General features: G+C 40.8%; 1 protein-coding gene across 10 annotated transcripts in view; it reads right to left on the reverse strand.

Annotated features, from left to right (window-relative positions):
* Nucleotides 1-21,135, reverse strand: part of LOC106816054 (tumor protein D52-like) — a 24,066-nt gene extending 2,931 nt beyond the window's left edge. For 2 of the 10 annotated variants that reach the window (XM_014820605.1, XM_014820603.1), the window contains exons 1-6: nucleotides 21,003-21,134; nucleotides 17,979-18,127; nucleotides 17,374-17,522; nucleotides 12,845-12,946; nucleotides 8,368-8,428; nucleotides 1,559-1,579 (exon numbers count right to left, since the gene is read on the reverse strand). In XM_014820605.1, coding sequence (XP_014676091.1) covers nucleotides 1,559-1,579; nucleotides 8,368-8,428; nucleotides 12,845-12,946; nucleotides 17,374-17,522; nucleotides 17,979-18,127; nucleotides 21,003-21,027 — 507 coding nt within the window. In that variant the 5' untranslated portion in view covers nucleotides 21,028-21,134. Of the gene's footprint in view, nucleotides 1-1,558; nucleotides 1,580-1,758; nucleotides 1,802-3,136; nucleotides 3,161-8,367; nucleotides 8,429-12,844; nucleotides 12,947-17,373; nucleotides 17,523-17,978; nucleotides 18,128-21,002 lie in introns of all 10 variants that reach the window. The other 8 variants (XM_014820604.1, XM_014820602.1, XM_014820600.1 and 5 more) reach the window with 7 other exon arrangements.
* Nucleotides 21,136-21,181: the final 46 nt, after the last annotated feature.

A 21,181-nucleotide genomic window follows, 5' to 3' on the forward strand; every position in this document is an offset into this window, starting at 1 on the left:
CTACGACACGCACGACTACGCACACGAACACAAACACACACACGACTCGACACACACAACAACACACACACACACACACACACACACACACACACACACGCACGCACACACACACACACCCATGCACACACGCGCGCGCTCACACAGACAAACACACACGCACGCACGCACGCACGCACGCACGCACACACACACACACACACACATTCGCAAACACCTTTCTGGAACCTGTGCACAAACTCGTACGGTTATCAGTACCAGAAAATTACAAGTATATGTACTTATAGAAGGAGCTTTCAATATCGTCAATCAATGCACATCAGCAAATGAATACAGTTACTTTACTATATGCTTACAACACTTCTAAGTATATTGTGTTGTGACTTGGTGAGAAAAAATAATCCAAGCCATGTTTATTATATGAATAAACTAATATTATTACATGTAGTATAATATATGATCAAGAGATAATAATAAATTAATAGAGTTCTCTTGATATTATGTAGATTTGTGATTTTACATATTTGCTAACTTTGCAACATAGGATAATTCTCTCGTATGCATAGACGTCAAACAAAAATGAGAAGGACATCCTACAAGGTATCAAGTACTCATGATCGTATCTATCGTTTGGTGAAAGTGAATATTTTTAAGACAGGTGCTTGAATTAAAAATCACTCTTGTGTTCCATGCTAATAAGGAGCTACACTGCTAAGTAACTACACTGTCATCACAAGCTGGTGCCACTAGATGCAAGATCACTTCCCGCTTACTCACACTCAATCTTAAAATAAGCGTATTATACAAACACGCCTTTATAGCTAGTGTTGGGGGGGGGGCAGACATGATCCTGCAACCAGTGCTTGCATGATGTCTGCTCATGACTCCGACATAACGCTCCGGTAATTACATGACGGTGTTATCACATCACCACCGTAGTTACACATTGTGACAAGATAGTCCAGTGCCACACGACAGTGTCTGTCACCACAAAACTGATCTTAGATTGGTGTGACATTACAGATTCACTGGGTCAACTATCGCTCATAGGGTCTATGTCCCCCGGGGTACTGCCGGAACGTACCCTGGGTACGGTCCGGTATACCGGAACGTACCCTGGTAACTATCTGATATGGTTAGGGTTAGGGTTAGGGTTAGGGTTAGGGTTAGGGTTAGGGTTAGGGAGTAGGCGTAGGCGACTCCCTAGACTCGTTAGTGGAGTAGGCGAGGTACGGTCCGGCATATTAGATAGTAGTCATAGTACCAGGGTACGTTCCGGTATACCGAACCGTACCCAGGGTACGTTCCGGCAGTACCCTGGGGGACATAGAGCCTCTCGGCTCAACTATCGACCGCATAGCTGTCTCTTGGACTACTAAATCAGGTGGCGACATCACTTTGAGGGTGTACTGATGAGTAACTAACTACACACCATCAAGGAAGTTGAAGGTACGAAGCATGCAACACAGATGTGCAAAACACGCGTGGTAGTCACAGCAAGCCGCATTCAGAAACAAGGCAACACAGAAGAGGATAGAAACAATCAGCCTTCACCTACCGCCCACGAGTATCGCCTGCCCTGCAGCACACATAAAGCAAAACAAGATTCAGGGCAATAACGTCTCTCGTACTCGACCTCCTCATTTCCCTAGTACAAGCCTGCCAGCAACCAGCACGGCATGCGGGTTACTCCATTTACGGGTTGAATGAGAAGACATGAGTTAGGACATGAAGCCGGCAAGAAGTCAGTGAACTTACCTTCACAAATGATAGTGCATGCTGTTTAATAACGTAAATCGTCCTGCATGTGAACAAAATTCTGATCTGAATAGTCAGAATAACTTTGAGGAAAACTGTCTAACTTTCTTTTTAGTATCCAATTACAGTTTCCAGCTAATAAAAGCAACCAGATCTCATACTACAAGATTTTTAAGTCGCGTTGAAAATTGAAAAAAAAACTGCGCATAAAACCTGGCCTCACAGAAAAACCTGCTCAACTATTTTCCACACAAACATGAAAAAAGGCAACTAAAGACAATATTAAAGTGACTATGTCCCCTTAAATAGCCTAATAATATCAATTTCATTACAAACTATGAAAAGAGAATGATAGTTTTCTATTTCTGCATTATACTTTCTAATTTTATCATTTCACTCAATGTAAACAAACATCTTTTTAACACCTTGTTAACAATTCATATATAAAGCAATTTTGATACCATAATAATTCAAAGTGCTCAGAATTTTTATATTTTATAGCTAGATTAAAACCAGTCTTTTCGGGTAAGAGTTTAAAGATGCCTTCCCACGCACATTTGTGTGACAAACCACTGTAAAAACGTAAGTAAATAACTCACTACACTTTAACTGAACGTTAGCTTTGGAAATAAAACTGTAAAAATATGTATCAAGCCAATATTCGCTCAACAAAAAAACAACTCGAAAAACGTGTTTCGCCGCGGTTCTGTATCATGGCGGCAAGATACGCAGGTCACGTAACCAGCACAGCCATAGATATCATCAGAAGTAGATAATAGGGAATCCCTATTATCTACTTCTGATATCATATAACACATGCGTCATATGATATCTATGAGCACATGCAGCCTTCATGAACTTCAGCGCTTGGCAACACTGCATGGCAACAAGAGACGCGTCACAACATCGCCGCAGAGCGGCAAAAGTAAACGCCGTCTGAAACATTCAACCCGACACTTTTACTTTGTAGTCTAATTAAAAGCTTCGAATGAACATATTTCCGGGCATTTTTTTTACCTATCACACATGGGCAAGCACGAACGTGCAATATGTTCAAATAATTAATTATTGCCTGATTTTATGTTTTCCGCTTGAAATTTCGTGGAAAGGCACCTTTAAGGATGAAATTGTTATTATGTATTACTATGTACTTTTAATGTAAAAAGTACACTGTTTTTATTTACAAACACTTCTACCCCAACTTCTACCTTCCTATGTATAAGGGTGACATAGTCATTTTAAACTACAAACACACACCAAAATCTACACACGACAACACTGTAAATTTATAAGAAAACGAAGTGGGGTGCCGTCGACAACATTTAAGATTAAATTGAATAAAAGATATTATTGACAGAATATAGATGGCAGCACCTACCCATGAGGTCCTTCTGCTGCCGCCCTGATCCACAGCAAACAGAAAAGTATTTAGTATTCCCGCACATACAAATACATCCTGACCAAATTTTCAATTATATTAAGAGCATAAATTCAAGATTTTCACGAGCTGTTATTTTTCTTTGCTAACTAAGAAGGGGCTAGCTATGACACTGGAATACAGCCAGGCAGGAAATTTATCATATATACATATATATAATCAGGAGTTAATAAAGACAAATTTTGTCTTTATTAACTCCTGATATAATATAGCATGTGATGCTGCAAAATGCGTGAAGACAAACCTGCACCTTTTACACGTGTATAATATACACTACGTCTACACAATGCGAGCAGAACTACAATTTCATCTGGATTATCATTAAAAAAAATTGGGGCATTATCATTAAAATAAATCTACCCATTTTTGATTTTTAAGGGAGCCCAGTCACTGCCTTAACACGGTTTTCTACACACGTTAATCTGTTAACACTTTTCACTTTTATGGTAGGAAGAACAGCGACCACATTTTACTCCTTGCCAAACTCGGCATCGTGTAGACATAGTTTAGTAGCTATAAGCTGAGCAATAAACCATCACCACCGCATGAGACTCGCAAGCATGCTAAGTGGATGTCCCACACATACTCCCGAGATAGAAAATACGGCTTCCGCAAATGCAAGAGCATAGGGGATTAAAGAATATCTATAGTGAGAACTTAAATGCCTGAAAAGGGAACTGAACTAGTAATGAAACTAGTAATGAACTATTAGTGTCATATTTAATGTGCTCATAGTGCCTCTAGCGGTCAAATCTAGGTGACGCCAAGCTAGCTAAGCAGAGTACAAATACAAGGGTAGCGTTCCACCATGCTGGTTATGCTATAAATGCTCGATTCATTTGTTTTCACTTTCCTGTGCATGGTAATATGCAACATGGTGCAGAAAGTGTGTTAATTACTGATCTATAACGGATGCCCTAAATCCACCAAGCCATGTGAATTTCGTGTCAGGGAAAGTAGCAGCAGCAGCTTTTAGTCTACTATGACGCATGCGAGCTAAATGCAAAATCACGGGCCACTCAAGTCGTCATTCTGCTCCATGCCACAGGCCCTGAAGCACAGATTATCTACAAAACTTTAACGTTGACTCAATAATCTGACAAAAAAAAACATTAAGAAAATACTAGACAAGTTTCAGGAATATAGTGTGTTCAAGGGATATCAATTCTAAAATAGAACCAACATGAAAGTAAATCGGTCAATCAATGGGTGACTGAACTAAGAGACACGCAGAGAGGTGATTTTGGCAATCAAAGGTCTTTTTGATCCGTGACAAATTTGCTTTTGGGATTTATTATGCCAGGATTAAAGATAGGCTAGGTACGGGAGACTATCCTCATACTTGGAAAAGCCACAGATGTCAGCAACTTACAGATGCAAGCTCTGGCTACGTCAACCACCTTACTGCAGGTTAACACTGTTAGGCAGAAGACGTAAGATACCTGGAAGGCTGGAAGATCAAAGCCGCCGCTCACTCCGCGCACGTCGGTGAATTGTAAACAATGCGAGTATCTACTGTGGAAGCTCACACATGCCTCGGAAGGGCCCTGCCTTTAGCCAGCAGTGCGAGAAATGCTCTGATTTCAATAGTTATGCAGCAGTTTGTCTGGGCGTGATTCGGAAAGTAGTCACGCCCCAGGTTCGGATCCCCAAGCAATTACAAACGCCAGTTGGAGCGCTACAGTGTTGAGCGTGACAGTCGATCTAAGAAACTTTCAATTTGGAATGCTACAAAAACATCTTGTCAGTAAGTGATATAGATGATGACTATCACCAAGCTCTCTTCCTCAGTGCCAGTCCAGTAGTTTTCAAGCTTTCCACTGGTGCAGATACCAATGTATCTATACTACTACAAAAACGAACTGTCTGTCTGTTTGCTATGCATTCAGCCGTCTATTGGTTTAGGATGCCCAAAATTGCCACACTGTTAGGTGATCACCCTTAGGGTGGCCTAAGCACATTGCCTTAACAAATATCCACTAAACCGTCTGTTTAGGAGCCTTTATAGAACACCAACACAGTGCTGACTGCCTTTACGAACTCTCAGGTCATGCCAGTAGGTAAGGTACAGTTGTCAGTATCAATTTGTTGTGGTTTAGCTACACAATTAGTGAATTTCTACGTGACATGTGGTTCAGCCATATTAGGTCATCATATGTGTGTCTGCATGGGACTGGTGCAGTGTCCACCCGTCATCGTTTGCCATCCAGTCTGAAAAGTCCACTCGTCGATCTCACTGAGGAAACACTACTGAAGAAATACAAGCTTTCTATTGGACTAGGTAAAAGTAAAAAGATATGACTTCGTAGTCGAACCTGAGTTACCCCCAGATAACTACTTCTGGATCAATGAGGAACCACTCGACATACACTTCGCCTGTGAGAAGTCTCACCAGTATATCTACCGCAAATAAGTGGGGATACACTGCTAATCACTGTCTATTAAGATTCGAGTCTAATGAAGACTATAGCTGAAGCCTCGCACGTCACTGCAACGTAAGATGTTACAGCTTCTGCGATACAGTCACTAGGCAATACATCTAAGGCAAGTTCATCTACGTTGCTGACACTCTCTACAGGGCGTACTAATCCAAACTGTGCTGCGCCCAAATCGCATGGGAATGGTGGTTCATGGCTCACTAACAAGCCTAACTGCTACTCCAGGCAAGGTCGAGGAGATTCGACTTACTACAGCTAATTTGCCAGGCACCAAATTCCCACACCATTCACCAAAAGGATGATCACTAATAACTTGCCATTTGGAATTCCAGCCTTTAAGTTGTTCACTAGCAAATGGGGCATCACCCTAGAGATGCCCACCCCTCATTACGTGCAGTCAAATGGTCAAAGTGAAAGACCAGCGGCAGCGCACACCATGAAGAAAATTGTGAAGAAAGCTACCAGCGAGGGGAGATATCTCTACATAGCATTCATTGCTGAAGTATCGTAATACATCAGTGATGAATTTTCCTTTGGCTCAGAGCCTCAGATGACTATCATGAGCAGAGCGTTGCGCTCCAAGCTTCCTACCATACCCGAGCTGCTGGAACCAGTGGTGGTGCGACCCAAGAATCAGCTACATAAGCAACAGCAAATGTACAGCGAGGAATACGACATGAAAGTCGAGGAGCTGCAACAATTGACGTTAGGGTAGTTTGATGGTCTACAGTACCAAGGAACATAGCAGCTTGCCACTGTTATAGCCAAGGATACCAACCCACGATCGTACCTATAGCCAGTCACAGCGAGCAAACCTAAAGGAGAAATCACAAACACTCGTGTGAAGGAAATTTTGAGGTTCCTACAGAGTCGCAGGATTCCATATGTTACCTCGAGCAGAAACGCCAGATGATTACGATAAGAAACGGGAACTACAGCAGGATCTCGAGGGTCCTGTGAAGGCAGCCCCGGGAAATTGTGATAAAGCCTCCATGCAGGTATGGTGATTATGCGTGAATTCACTGTAACTGGGCAAGGTCAAAAAGCACTGTTGTTTTGTTACAAAAAAAAGGATAAGGGTGAATAAAAATGGCATGATACTGATTGAGTCACTTGACTCAGCATTTGTGATTGCATTTCTTCACGAAAATTTGTTCCATTTAACATATATATTAGACAGGTATATTATATTATACTGTAGAAAAAGAAGTGTGTCAAAAACATTGTTTAATGTTGAAAACCACTTGAGATGAGAGAACAATTAATTTAAATATATGTGATGCATAATATAAACATATGCCATGAAATACATACTAGTTTTGAAGTAGATGAGGGCTGAACAAAACAACAGATAAAACGATGAATAAAATAACACAATACATTAAATGTCACCAAGTTGTGATTTGCTTTCAAGCACTTTCACATGCTAAAGGAACACTAGTATAATATAAAAATTAATCTGTTAATCGTTAATTAGTCCCTGCATTTACAGGGAAACTGATTAGTTCACGCAGCTCATGTTATGACTGACGGAAATCTACAGATCTGAGATCGAAGTCGAGAAAGTCGATAGTGGAAGCTTGATGGGTTTCTGGGAATAGTAACTAGCTAATCTGGCTTTGCGTTGTTAATTATGAGAAATTACGAATCTGCCAGACAATTCCTCATCGGTATAAACATGTACAGCGTGTTGGCACAGTTGTATTGTTTATACTCTGGGAAGCACAGCACAGAATGTCTATGACACACAGTATTAGCATTGATCTATAATCGTGTATTGAATATTTACACGTCTTTTATAAACGTGTAGTGTAAATTGCAAGCATTTCTGTCACGTAAAAATATTGTGTAAAATTTATGAATACACATTGAAACTGTTGTGTATTACATTAACATGTCATTTTTTCTCATATCAATATTGTAAAATGTTTTAATTTGTGTCAATGTTACATATATATCTAAAAGGTCATGCCTATGCAGTTGTATTATACGTGGTGTAAGATGTATACACAATGTAATGATGATGATGATGATGATGATGATGATGATGATGATGATGATGATGATGATGATGATGATGATGATGATGATTAATTTATTCTAGGCACACCAAAATTGCAAAAAATATGTCACATATTTTAAGCAAAATCGGCAGTGAATAAAAGATTAAGACCCCAAACTATAAATTAGGCCAGTGGTGGTCATCACACAGATTTTTCTCACAGAAATCAAACACAAATCTGAGAAATTTTGCAATATCTCTGAAAGTAGAGTATCCGGATACAGCATGAAAACGTGTAAAATTAAACAAATAAAACGAAAATAAAACGAGTTTTCATGTACATTCTCTCAAGCAATTAGCACAATGCATCCAGTTGTATGGCTACCATTTACTAGACTGGGTTAAAACTAAACTTTATATAGAATTCTACAAGCACCTTAGTGTCACACACATTCCAGCTATTATCAGTGGTAAAGTCTAAGGATGACTGACATTAGCACAGGGCAAGCAAGCGAATGCAGCCTGATAATCTATACCTTAATTGTGTTGACCGGTTAAGATTAGTTAAAATTAATTAACCTGACTGCTGCTAAAATACTTGTCTAGGTTTAGCCAATCATCTTGTGAATGGTATGTCCAGACTACCTTACTGCATCATAGTGAAAACAAACCCCCTCACACCTAACAGACATTTGGAGACATTTAGAGGATTAATGTTGGTATGCACTCACCTTCACTTGAGTGTAAGCTGACTCCATCTTCTCCTCAAACGACTTGAATGCTGTTGTACTTCTGTAAGTGATAACAAGGATATATATAGCAGGGCCAGCCAACGCTAAAGGGCGATGTAATCGCCGTGAAATCGCCTAGTGTGTCCACTCAATCGCCGCCGATTTCATCGCCCGATGCCATCGCCCGATGTCATCGCATAGATCAAAACGTTTTGATATTATCGCCCGATTTCATCGCCCGATTTCATCACCCGATTTCATTGCCTAGTGTGTCCGCGGCCGGCGATAACATCGCCCGATTGTACAATTCATCAGCCAATCAGAGTTGTTCAATGATACTGTACTTGTTCATACGTAATAGCGATGTTTCATGTTTAGTACGTCATGTCATGTAATAGTAGTGTTGTCAATCGGTTGTAATTTCATAATCGATCATCGGTTGGACCCAAGTAACCGATGATCGGTTACAATCGGTTACTCGGAGTGTTGAATGCCTGCGTGTGCATGTACGTGTGTGCCTGTATGGGCTTGTTTAGCCCTGTTTACTGTTTGTTTTGCACTGTTTACTACTGTGTGTATAATACATGTATGTTAATATTTAATAATAAAGGATAACTTGTTTACTAGCGATGATATCTCTGATTCTCATCACTTTTCCAAGTTTTCTTGTTCAAGTTTTACATTTATTTCGAATTTATTTATTTTTTTATTTTTCGATACAAAATCGATTATGGATTTTGATAACCAAGCGCTTGGTTCGAGCCACTGTTCAACCGATGATCGAGTATAATCGATGATCGTGACATCACTAAGCGCTTGGTTCGAGCCACTGTTCAACCGATGATCGAGTATAATCGATGATCGTGACATCACTATGTAATAGCGATGCACGCACGCACGTACGCATGTGTACGTGCACACGCACGCACACACTCATGCACGCACGTGTACGTGCACACGCACACATGCACGCACGTGCACGCACGCACGCACGCACGTATACGTGCACACGCACACACGCACACACGCACGCACACACGCACGCATGCACGTACGTTTACATACACACGCACGCACGCATAAATGCACGCAGGTGTACGTGCACACGCCCGCACGCACGTCTACGTGCACATGCATGCACGACTTATTCACCGGCGATTTAATCGCCCGATTTAATCGCCTAGTGTGTCCACTCGACTCGCGCGATAGAATCGGGCGATTTAGTCGCCCTTAACAATGAGCTATCACAACAATTTTAAGCTAGAATCTCAAAATGAAATCGACACACGCAGATGCTTTGAGAGCTCCCATAGGCTTTTCTTGAAGACGTGGTAGGGTTCGAGTGGCCCAGCAAGGCAAGTGCAATGCTAGGAAGGGTGTGTGCATGTACTCTCAGTAGTTTATTCTGCATATCTACTATGGTGGTGCATTGCGATGCACTGTGAGTATAAAATTCAAATTATGAGGAAACTGTCTTTTGTACAGGAGATGCATCCGACTACCCTGGATGAGCTAATAAAAACAAAGAACTACAACCACAGTACAGCATGAGAATACGCATCAAAAGCTTAGTGTTGTTGTTTTTTTACCTATATCTGTGTCTCCTTACAGTTATATAAATACCCTTTTTATACATTATATCTCAGCACCTGTTAGATATTAAAGGTAGCTCAAACTAATTTGGAAAATTTCTCTACGTTTGCTGACATGCTGTGTCTTTACTTTACTGTCACCAGCTTACACCTCACCAGTGTGTGTGTGTATCGAGGTCACAGTTGATGATCAAGGACATCACAAATCCCAGGGTATAGCAATAGTGAATACTGATTCATCGACATCAGCAGTGTTACAGCAGTGAAACTGAATCAGGTCATCCCTCACAAATAGTGTCGAGTTGCACGCAGGGGTAGAATAGGCACATGTACGAATATAGTGCCCACGCCATCCAGGGGCACAGTTTCTCCATAATTACCCGCTAGCATAGTCTAGTTGCCACCCGTGTTCAGGTGAACTGCAATACTCGAGATATTGCAAACGTGTGGCATCACAACCAGCAATCTAAAAGTGTGAAGACTTATAAAATATAGGTATCGTATAGGGCCTTTGACATTTTTCAAAGCAAGTTTCAAACCGGTACATTATCACGGGTAGTTGGCACGAGCTGTGCATGCAAGCAGGTCAAGTCAAATGCTACTGATCGTTCTAACTACAGTCAGCATTGAGGATCGGTTTTGCCAGCCTGTCAGTCCACCACAGGAGAGATGACACATTTGCTGAATAAGGACAGCCTATAATTTGCCATGCTATGTGCCATAGACATGCAGTATCCCGACTACATGTGCTATAGGCTAGTACACGCTTGGACACAGTATGCGTATGCAACTTTCTGTCAACTAAAAAAATACAACAATGTTTTTAATAGCTTCTAATCATATTACTGTTGCTTTAAAAAAAAGACAGCACTATGTCTGGTCTATGCAAAATAAAAAGACTAAAACTAGTGTTAGTGCTATGTATATTTTCCATTTTTTGCAATATTCTATAGCATGAACAATGCGCATATTTGTTTTTCTTGCGGACAAGAAGTAAAACTAGGCAGTTTTATATTTTTACCACTGAATATTAATACACAAGTTTAGAAATAGTTCAATTGATGGATAGATATTTTGTTATTTTCATTTAATGTAAGAAAGATATACGATTGAATATTTGAAATTGACTGAATACTGAAATATACTGAAATTTGACTTGAATAACAAGTGCCGCGGAGCGACAGCGCTCATCTAACGTCTACTGCGGTGACTCTGTGGTGGAGTGGTGGGATTCTAGTAAACCCTGTTAGTCCCAAATGTGTTCACATACACGCCGAAACAGTGGAAGGCACAGGGATGGTATCAGGAACCTTCTCAAAGGAATGTTCGTTGGGATCGTTATGAAAGTTGCCACGAGATGGCGCGTACGTTTAAGTGTCTTCAGATTAAAGATGGAAGCTCCCATCGTACGTAGTAGCAACAACCATTTGCAAAACAGAATAGGTAAGCACTCATCTTGCGTAGGTAAATGGCCTACAGGCTGAAATAGAGAGAAGAAGGTTATGCTCCTTAAATCGTATAATTTCTATGGCATTCTGTACTGTCAGTGTGTTACATGTAACGTATGCCACTGCCAGTGGCCACTGCCAGTGCATGTGGTGGTGATATTACTGTGTAGTTTTTGCCTGCGTTAATTAGTTACAGGTGGCAGCAACCAAATTTAGCTTTTGAAATTTCACTGTGACATTGTAGCCTCATACATCCAGGCATGTATAGATTCTACTAGCAAACCCGGCAGTCAAATTCTTTCTAACGGTAAACAAATCCATGTTTAACCCTCCTCTTGAAGGTCAAAAGCTTATCAGACACTTACTCTTCGCAAGTCAGTGGAAAGCACATTTCATGGTCCTTTCAATAAAGCCATAAAAATGCTAGGTCACCGCTGAAACAAAAAAGTTTTTCAATCGCTCTGTCAGACCATGTCCACAGAAAATGTCTAAAATCTGCCTTGTGCCCCATTGACCTTTGACCTGTGACCTCTAATTTCGGCACAGTGATGGCTTTTCCTACCATGATGCTATACTATTACGAGCCTAGGTCGAGCCGTTTAGATTTGTGCCGCAATTCTGCATTTCCTCCCTATACCTAAGTTAAGGAGGGATGTTCCCCCTTCTTTTACACCTCTTGACCTTTGACCTTTGACCCCCAGCTTCGACATCCCAACTCGTTTTCGGATTCCCCCCCCCCACGTCCCGAATATCATGACCGTACGTCGAGCGGTTAAGATTTGTGCCCAACTGTTGACGCACGGACGGACGGACGGCCGGACGGACGATCATGCGATTCTACAAGCTGCATCTGCATGACTACGTCACATGAGCTAATAAAAAGGCATGTTTTATGCATTTACATCAAGAGTAGATAATAAACATTTATCTACTCTTGATTTACATTAAAAGTCACATGTTAACAGGTAAGAAAACTGATACAAATCACAGATAGTATCAGTACAGTATACATGCACTCTCATGAATCCAGAGTGCATCACAGATGGTCCTAGCCGAGAACAAATCAATCCCTAGGCACACTGTATAATACATGTTTAGGTGGTATTGGGTTGTTTATGGATGTGCATGTGAGTGAACGCACACGCCCGCGGTTTCTTGTCTACAGGGTTGGGTTGGGGTGGGGTGGGGTGTGGTTTGGGATATCTAGAATGGAAATGTCAATGCATACATGAACACACACACGCACGCACGCACGCACGCACGCACACACACACACACGTGCACGCACGCACACATACATGGGTTCATGCTCCACACACTCCGACATTCCTGTACTGCTGCTGTAATCATATATGCCACGTATCTGCACACTGCCAACATGGTAGCAAAAACACCTATAACCAATATCTAAGCATTGCGAACTATGCATAAACGAACCTGAGATCAACCATCTTTTTGCTGACACTTGTACCTATGGAAGACAGTGCCTCTGTGGTTTTTTCACCTGCAACTTTCAGTCCATGGCTGGTTTTCTGGTATCTGAAAATTTAATAATTAATGCGTTTACTAGAAAAGATATTTAGGATGAAGCCAGGTATAAAGAAACATGAATGATGTTAGTTATGCACATGTGCTGCTCACATAAATATTCTGTCCTATTCTCTTATAAACATACACGTTTTATCGTGCAATTATATGGATATTATTTCCTTGTCACACAAACCCTCGAGAAGAATACCTTACTATCTAGTCAACCAATTACTACAATGTTGCAGAAGTGGACACAATTAAAAAGCAAATACAAGAAGAGCATTAAGTTATGTGTTCACTATATTATACAAAGGTATTACAATGGAATAGAGATGAATATCAGATAGCACTCATTTAATTGCCATTTTGCTAGTCAAGTTGATCAGTGATGAAAATAAAAATAATGTTGGACCACAGGATTTCATCATAAGGTCACCCAGAATGTGAGGGTTTGTTTGCATAGGAAAAATATCTATAATCAGTGGAATCACTACGGTTTGAATGCTACGATTACGCAAATACAATTCGCTTATTGTTTCCTGGAATTCCGGTCCTTTTTTCACCACTATCATGAAACTATTTTAATATATACTTAAAACGTCTAGAAACTGTTAGGGAAATACTTCCAGTACTTTCCTAAATATATTTGCTCAAATCATACTTCAACAAATCATCATGCTCATAGAGCGATTTTAGTGTCAATTTCCAAGTTCATGTGATAAGCTGGGTTCCTAAAATTTATGCTGAGCCCATATAATTTTTGCTTTAAGAACCCAGATGGCTACTACTTTTTAAGCACATTTACATCACTGTTGACTGTTGTTATTAATCACATTGACTCTATGAGAGCCTTCATATTTTGTTGAATTCACATTATGGACTATAAGTCAAATGTTAATAACTTAAAGGAATAATAGGTCCATTGATTATGCAATGTTGACGAATGCTAGAGTAACTGGCACCTTGTGTAGTTAAAGGAATAATATGGCCATTGATTATGCAATGTTGACGAATGCTAGAGTAACTGGCACCTTGTGTAGTTAATAAGTACATTACCTTATAGCCAAACGCGTATTAGTTTGTACAATTAATATCACTGCTGTCTAAGAAATATCTAATCTGAAATCAGCAGTGCCAAAAATCAGCTTGTTTTCAGTTTTTCAAACCACTGCCGAGCGGAAGCGGGTGTGATAGCAGATTAACGTGCACCGGGTGGCGACATTTCCGTCGCGGATAAGCTCGGCCGTACGCCATGCTATCATCAGTGATTTTCATAAAACAATGGACGCTCGTGATAAGGCCTTTTTTGTCAGGGCTGTTCACGGTGCGTCCGCTGATTAGTTACGTGTGTTTTTTAGCTCTTATTTCCCATGTTTAGTACGCGTGGCCCGTGGTTAACGACCGTTTGTACCACCTTCGTTCATCTGGCCGTCCAAAACAGTATGGGGCCGCACAAATGTTTACTTTACGTCATCGCTTGACTCCTTGATGACATTTACGGCACGTAAATGATACATTGATACATTATCAACACCGATTTCAAGTTATTGTTTCTAATGTACCACAGTGTATTATGGACAAACTAATACGCGTTTGGCTATAGGTAATGTACTTATTAACTACACAAGGTGCCAGTTACTCTAGCATTAGTCAACGACTCAACATTGCATAATCAATGGACCTATTATTCATTTAATACACACATATTATTTCACCCAACTGTTAGCACACCAATGCATGCAATTGCAGCCCTTCATCTAATATATATTGTGGAGTTCGTATGTATGTATGTATGTATGTATGTATGTATGTATGTATGTATGTATGTTATGTATGTATGTTGTATCTTCCCTATATAGGCGGCCAAACCGCCCAAGCGATCTGGATTGCAATTTTCACACGGCCATCTTTATACCCGGGGAGTGTTCCTAGATGGAAAAAATCTGTCAAACGTCAAACCTCGCGCGAAAATCCGTGAAAAAACCCGTCAATTCGTCAATCTTCACACAATGTTAGCACTCACTGCTACAGTGCTCCACACACAGATTTCTTGCCTCACCTCATGATCTCATCAGCTGCTGGTATTGTGAAACCGAAACCGAAATCAATACTAAAACAGAGCATAACCAGGACCAGTTCAGAGGTACTACTCACTCTGAGTTCAGAGTCAGCTTCAGATGCTACGATCTCAGAATGCATTGTCCATTCCAAAGCTATGCTTTTTCTGATTTCAATTTCTTAATTTCAATGTGCATAATTGCGCGCCAAGCATTCACTTAGACAATATCCAGTGGACACAGACCCCACTCCGCTGGCCTGTCTCTATCTATACTATATATGGAATTTCTTTTATTCGTGGTACGATCTCACAATGGATAGCTGTACGTGGGAAGCTCAAGAGTTGGATACGCCAGGAATCTCTACATATTTGCACCCAGAGAATAACAACGAAAAACATTGTTTATCAAGAGGCTTTGAAATGAAAAGTCCAACACATTCGTACATGCTGTTAATATAATAATCACTTTTTGTCATTTACACCATATTACTATTATGTCCCAGGGGTTCTAAGTTGGGTTGTGCTATCATGTCATACGTAAGCAGTTTTTTCCCATGCTTATTATCTTATTAGACTGATTTCTAAATATTGATATTGTGTGCAATGTTATTGTCGATTTTTACCCATGTTCCTATTGCGTCCCATTATTAGTAGTATGAATTAGTAGCACGATTTTACCCAGCGCAGCGGTAACCGCAGCTAGTCTAATATATATTTGAGTCGTATGTATGTATGTATGTATCTTCCCTATAGGCGGCCAAACCGCCCACGATCTGGATGCAATTTTCACAGGGCCATCTCTTATACCCGGGGAGTGTTCCTAGCTGAAAAAAACCTGCCAAACCGTCAAACTCACCGAAAAATCCGTGAAAAACCCCTCAAAGACAAAAATCGATCACTCATTTCCGTCCAGGCTGCTGGTATTGTGAACCGAAACCGATACTAAAACAGAGCACAACAAGAACCTGTTCAGAGGTTACGACTGCATTGTTTATCAAGAGGCTTTGAAATGAGAAGTGCAACCCATTGTCGCATGCTGTTAGAATAACTTTTTCTTATTTACACCATATTACTATTATGTTCCAGGGGTTCTACGTTTGGGTTGGGCTGTCATATACAATACGTAACCGCTTTTTTACCATGCTTATTATCTGATTAGACTGATTTCTAAATATTTATAGAGATTCACTATAGTTTGAGTATGAGTATCATATAGTTTGAGAGGTTACGATTGCTCAAAACATCAACGCTAAAGACGCGTACAACGTGAGTAAACATTCTTTATAATTACAAATTTCCCCACTCGCTGGCCTGTCTGTATCTATATATCGACTTTTTTTATTCATGCTACGATTTCAGAATCCATTGTCCATTCGAAAGCTATGCCTTTTCTTGATTCAGATAGAAAAATTCCTTTATTTCAATGTGCATGGTTGCGCGCCAAGCATTCACTAGACAATATCCAATGGACACAGACCCCACTCGCTGGCCTGTCTCTATTCTATACTATATACCCAATTTCCTTTATTCAACCTACGATCTGACAATGGATAGCTGTACGTGGTGAGCTCAACAGTTCGAGACGCCAGCAATCTCTACATATTTCCACCAGACAATAACACGCAAACCATTGTTTATATCAAGAGGTTTTTCAAATGAAAACTGCAACCCATTCGTACACTGCTTGTTATAATAACTTTTTCTCATTTCCACCATATTACTATTATGTTCCAGGGGTTCTAAGTTGGGTATAAGTCTGCTGTCATATAAATGTCATACGTAACAGTTTTTCCCCATGCTTATTATCTTATTAGACTGATTTGTAAATATTGATATTGTGTGCAATGTTATATTGTCGATTTTTACCCAATGTTCCTATTGTGTCCAATTATTAGTAGTATGAATTAGTACCACGATTTTACCCAGCGCAGCGGGTACCCGCAGCTAGTTTATAAATAAACTGCACCAGCATCACATAAATCATTTTGCAATGACTTCTGGCTACTTAAATGTTGGAGAAGAAATCGTGCAATAATTGTTACAACTGGTACCAATGCAATGGACTGCCACATGCTGACAAAAACATGTACATCCATCATCAGCAGGGTGTTAGCCATGGAAACAAAATCAGGGAGTCTCACCATCTGAGCGAAGCGATGATGCTGTGGGCGCGAAGCGCCCTCGAGGCTAGGGGGAGGGTGTGGGGAGGGTTTTCCCCCTCTTACGGTGTTGAATTTTTTTTTAATTGGGCCACCCTCATGCCGTCTCTATCAAATTTCATCCGTCTCATCCAAGGATAGGCCATCCAGAAGATGGGTAGACGGGTCTCGGGCTAACACACTGATCATCAGCGGACTACACAAACGCATTTACTTACACGTCTGATTCAGTGACGGTCTTTAGGCCACTCTGGATGTCATGTTGCCACTCCTGGAGTGGTGTTATGCCTAACTTCTGCTTTAGCTCCTGTGAGCGCCGTACCTTGGCTGAGAGGACCTGCCGCAGAGTCTGTATTTCATCATCCACCTGCGGAAAGACGGAAGAGCAAGCATTTAAGGTGGAATCATCACTGCTTGATACAACGGAGTAGGAAAACAACGAACATCTAACACAGAATGTTGAAGTATTTTTCCAAGTATTTTCGTGTCTCTTCTATACAACTCTCCTGTTAATTGTCTATAAAATGTCAAAATATCACACATAATAACTTTAGTGACAAGACATTTTTGTGTTCAAAGTAACATTTCATGTAACCTTTGAGGAAGAGCCGTTCTTCATTTCACCAAGCACTCGCTCTCTCTCTCTCTCTCTCTCTCTCTCTCTCGCTCCCTTTCTGTCTCTCTCTCTCTCTCTCTCTCTCTCTCTCTGTATTACACAGCTGACACAAGCTGAATATAGATCTAAAACACAATACATATATAGTCTGCACACTTGGTTTCGGTATGATTGCGAGAGAATATGATGCTACAAGTGAACACCCACCTTGATCAGCTCTTGCCTCCATTCCTCCTGCTGCCTTGCATGTTCTACGGGGTCCGTTATGTTCGGATGTACACCGGAATCAGGAGAAGCAGTTGTCGAATTGTACAGGTTCTCATTTGTCATCTCTGCATTGTCATAGAGTTCATGATCTGCCACAATAGAAAAATCTTCCTGTGACACCAATATTAGAAATGGGAATAACGGCTACAGAATCAACAGTTGTGCACTCGAAAAATTTCAATATTTTGGTCAGTAGAGTCGTTATCTGATAGTAGTGAATACTTAAATTGACTACGTCACGAATTTTCTATGGTAAAGTTTGTAAATTTTTGTTGCCATTTTTTTACATTAAAAGTAAGAACTATCGAGACTAAACGTATCGTCAAATTCTTACCTGATAAGATTGTTTCTCAACTAGTTAAAAATCCAAAAAACCTAGACGATTTGATATTAGTGTTCCTAACATTAATTGCTTGCTATGGGCTTGCTATGTATGAGTCACGAGTGTATGTTCACATCAAACAATATAGTAAAATAAGTATAATGCAGCAATTTAACCATAAAAAGTGAACAGAATTACTTATATTTTGTGAAAAAGTGGTTTTTTTTTTTTTACTATTTACGTTGACGTAATCACTTTAAATGATTACATATTTCATCTACTATGGCCTTTATGATGCAGTAACTAAAGCTAGGTGTAACACTACACACTGTAGCAGGGGTAGAAATTAACTTTTAAACACGAAAGTCCGTAGCAAAATGATAGAGTCTGCAGTCTGAAGTTCAAAATTAAAGATATTAACAATAACACGTGCTTATTTTGAAGATTCATGTGGTTACACGTCTGCCCAATTTTCTTTGGACATAAATTTGCTGAAAAAATACGGTAATTCTGCGAGGCCGTGCTCTGGAACGAACTAGTTAGTATAGTATGGCAGAATTTTCAGGGAGTCACACGAACTGGGGTTAAACTCTCAAATCGTGAATTTATTTCCCCAAGGCGTTATTTCGAAATCTGGCGCCATCGCCGCCATCTTTGTCTCATTAAGGAGGTGTACAACAGTAAGCCTCCACAAATTGTTCACAGTTGCACTATTTCGTCTCTAGAGAAGGCCTTTTTTGGCTTTTTTTTTCGCCAAAATTCGGCACCAGAGTGCAATAATTTGCATTATGCACGCAAGTTAGATGCCTCGTGGACGTCTAGAAAGCATTAGAAGTAAAATTGGTCTTGTTGTGTACTCGTGACATTCCGTCAGGTGGCGTAGCCGCAGCGACCGGCTGGTGATTTTTGTGTATGAAATGTGTTCAGACAACTTTGCAGAAATTTGCATCATAGAGCTGGCAAAAGTTTCGAGCGGAGCATAGAGCATGAATCTGTAGTTATTTAACATGAATAAAGTGTATGTTTTGTAAGTGCAGTAACAGTGTGAGTATTTTTAATTAATTTCTGTTCGATGCTTATTCAGGCCTGCAGCCTATGGACGCCCTCTACTGTTGTTCAACACCTTAACTTCACTGGCAGCAAGAACAAGTCCGCACCTGCAGCTACAGCACACACGCGGCCATTGACTATATATAACAACATGGTGCTTAACTCGCCGCCACACGGACCACAACTCACCGTTTTCCATCAGTTACAACTCCGGTGTTCCTGCAGGTGACTCCACTTTCCAACTATCGCTGGAATCGTGGAAGACTGCTGAACAAGCTACACCCGCCATTTTTGACAATCGGCCTGCCAGAATGCGCTCAAATCACAGAAATTCCTCAAATATCCATGAGAAATGATTCTTCGAATGCTACTATTGAAGAAGACGGCAGGGCCGGCTGCGCTGATTGGCTGCAGCAAGTCAGTTGCGTAGTTGCGCAGCCTGTCTGCGCATTAAACTTGCTGCAGCCAATCAGCGCAGCCGGCCCTGCCGCCTTCTTCAATAGTAGCATTCGAAGAATCATTTCGCATGGATATTTGAAGAATTTCTATGATTTGAGCGCATTCTCGCGGGCCGATTGTCAAAAATGGCGGGTGTAGCTTGTTCAGCAGTCATCCTCGATTCCAACGATAGTTGGAAAGTGGCGTCATCTGCAGGAACACCGGAGTTGTAACTGATTGAAAACGATGAGTTGTGGTCCGTGCGGCGGCGAGTTAAGCACCATGTTGTTATATATAGTCTGTTGCGGACAATTCAGCTCTATCAGGCAGATATTTGAGCCATATTTGAGATAATTTGTCAGAGTTATTTCCCTTGCATTGCGCTAACATTGGCGCATTGTGAGCGCTAGCTATCCGCCCTTGACAAGAGAGGGCGCTGGGTGGAGAGAGATTATGGGATGGTTTCCTGGAATCGTGAGGCGCACGTTTTGGAATTGAAAAGGAAACCAGAGGAGGCCTTACGGGCAGATGGGTGATGAATGTTTGCGTGTATAAGTTCCCAATTTGTTTGTACCTGAGATTGCCGGACATCTGAGATACTGAGATACTGAGTGAGCTACAGGGCTAATATGTTCTGAAGGCAAGTGAACTGATATGTATTGAGCGAACTGATATGTATTGAGTTTTGAACTGAACTGTTACGCACTATATCGAAGCTGATCTGTAGCCTAGACACTAACTTGCATCGTTGTGAAATCGTGCGCCTGACGGGCGGTTGAAGTGAAGTACAGAGATGGTCGTGCATTATGTGAGGTGACTGTGAAGCTAATGTACGTGCATTTGTAGACAGTGTGTTGCTGCAGAATTTTAGACTGGAAAATAAATGTTTGAAACTGTATTCGGTGTTATCAGCGTGACTGCAATTGGAACGAATGAATCACCCACAACATAGTCAATGGCCGCGTGTGTGTTGTAGCTGCAGGTGCGGGCTTGTTCTTGCTGCCAGTGCTTAACTTAAGTATGAAAACGAATGGACTGCCGTAACCGTGGGCCGTAGCCTCGAGACATTAACTTTAACTTTTAAGATAAGGCTGCTGTACCCGGCCGTAGCCACTCCCAAGTTTAAAAGTAAAACAAAGGTAGTTTTTTATTACCTTTTTCCTCTGGTGTCATACTCATCTTGACGTGTTTTCTTAAACTCGATATGAAACGGCTTCACACTGCGAACTTTACACGAGAGACACTTAATTGCTACGTTGTCAACAAATGTGGAAACATGCGCAATGACTGTGATGACTTGACATATCCCTTATTGCACCGCGAAGTGAACACA

This window comes from Priapulus caudatus, unplaced genomic scaffold (assembly GCF_000485595.1).
Source record: "Priapulus caudatus unplaced genomic scaffold, Priapulus_caudatus-5.0.1 Scaffold1272, whole genome shotgun sequence".
Lineage (NCBI taxonomy): Eukaryota > Metazoa > Priapulida > Priapulimorpha > Priapulimorphida > Priapulidae > Priapulus > Priapulus caudatus.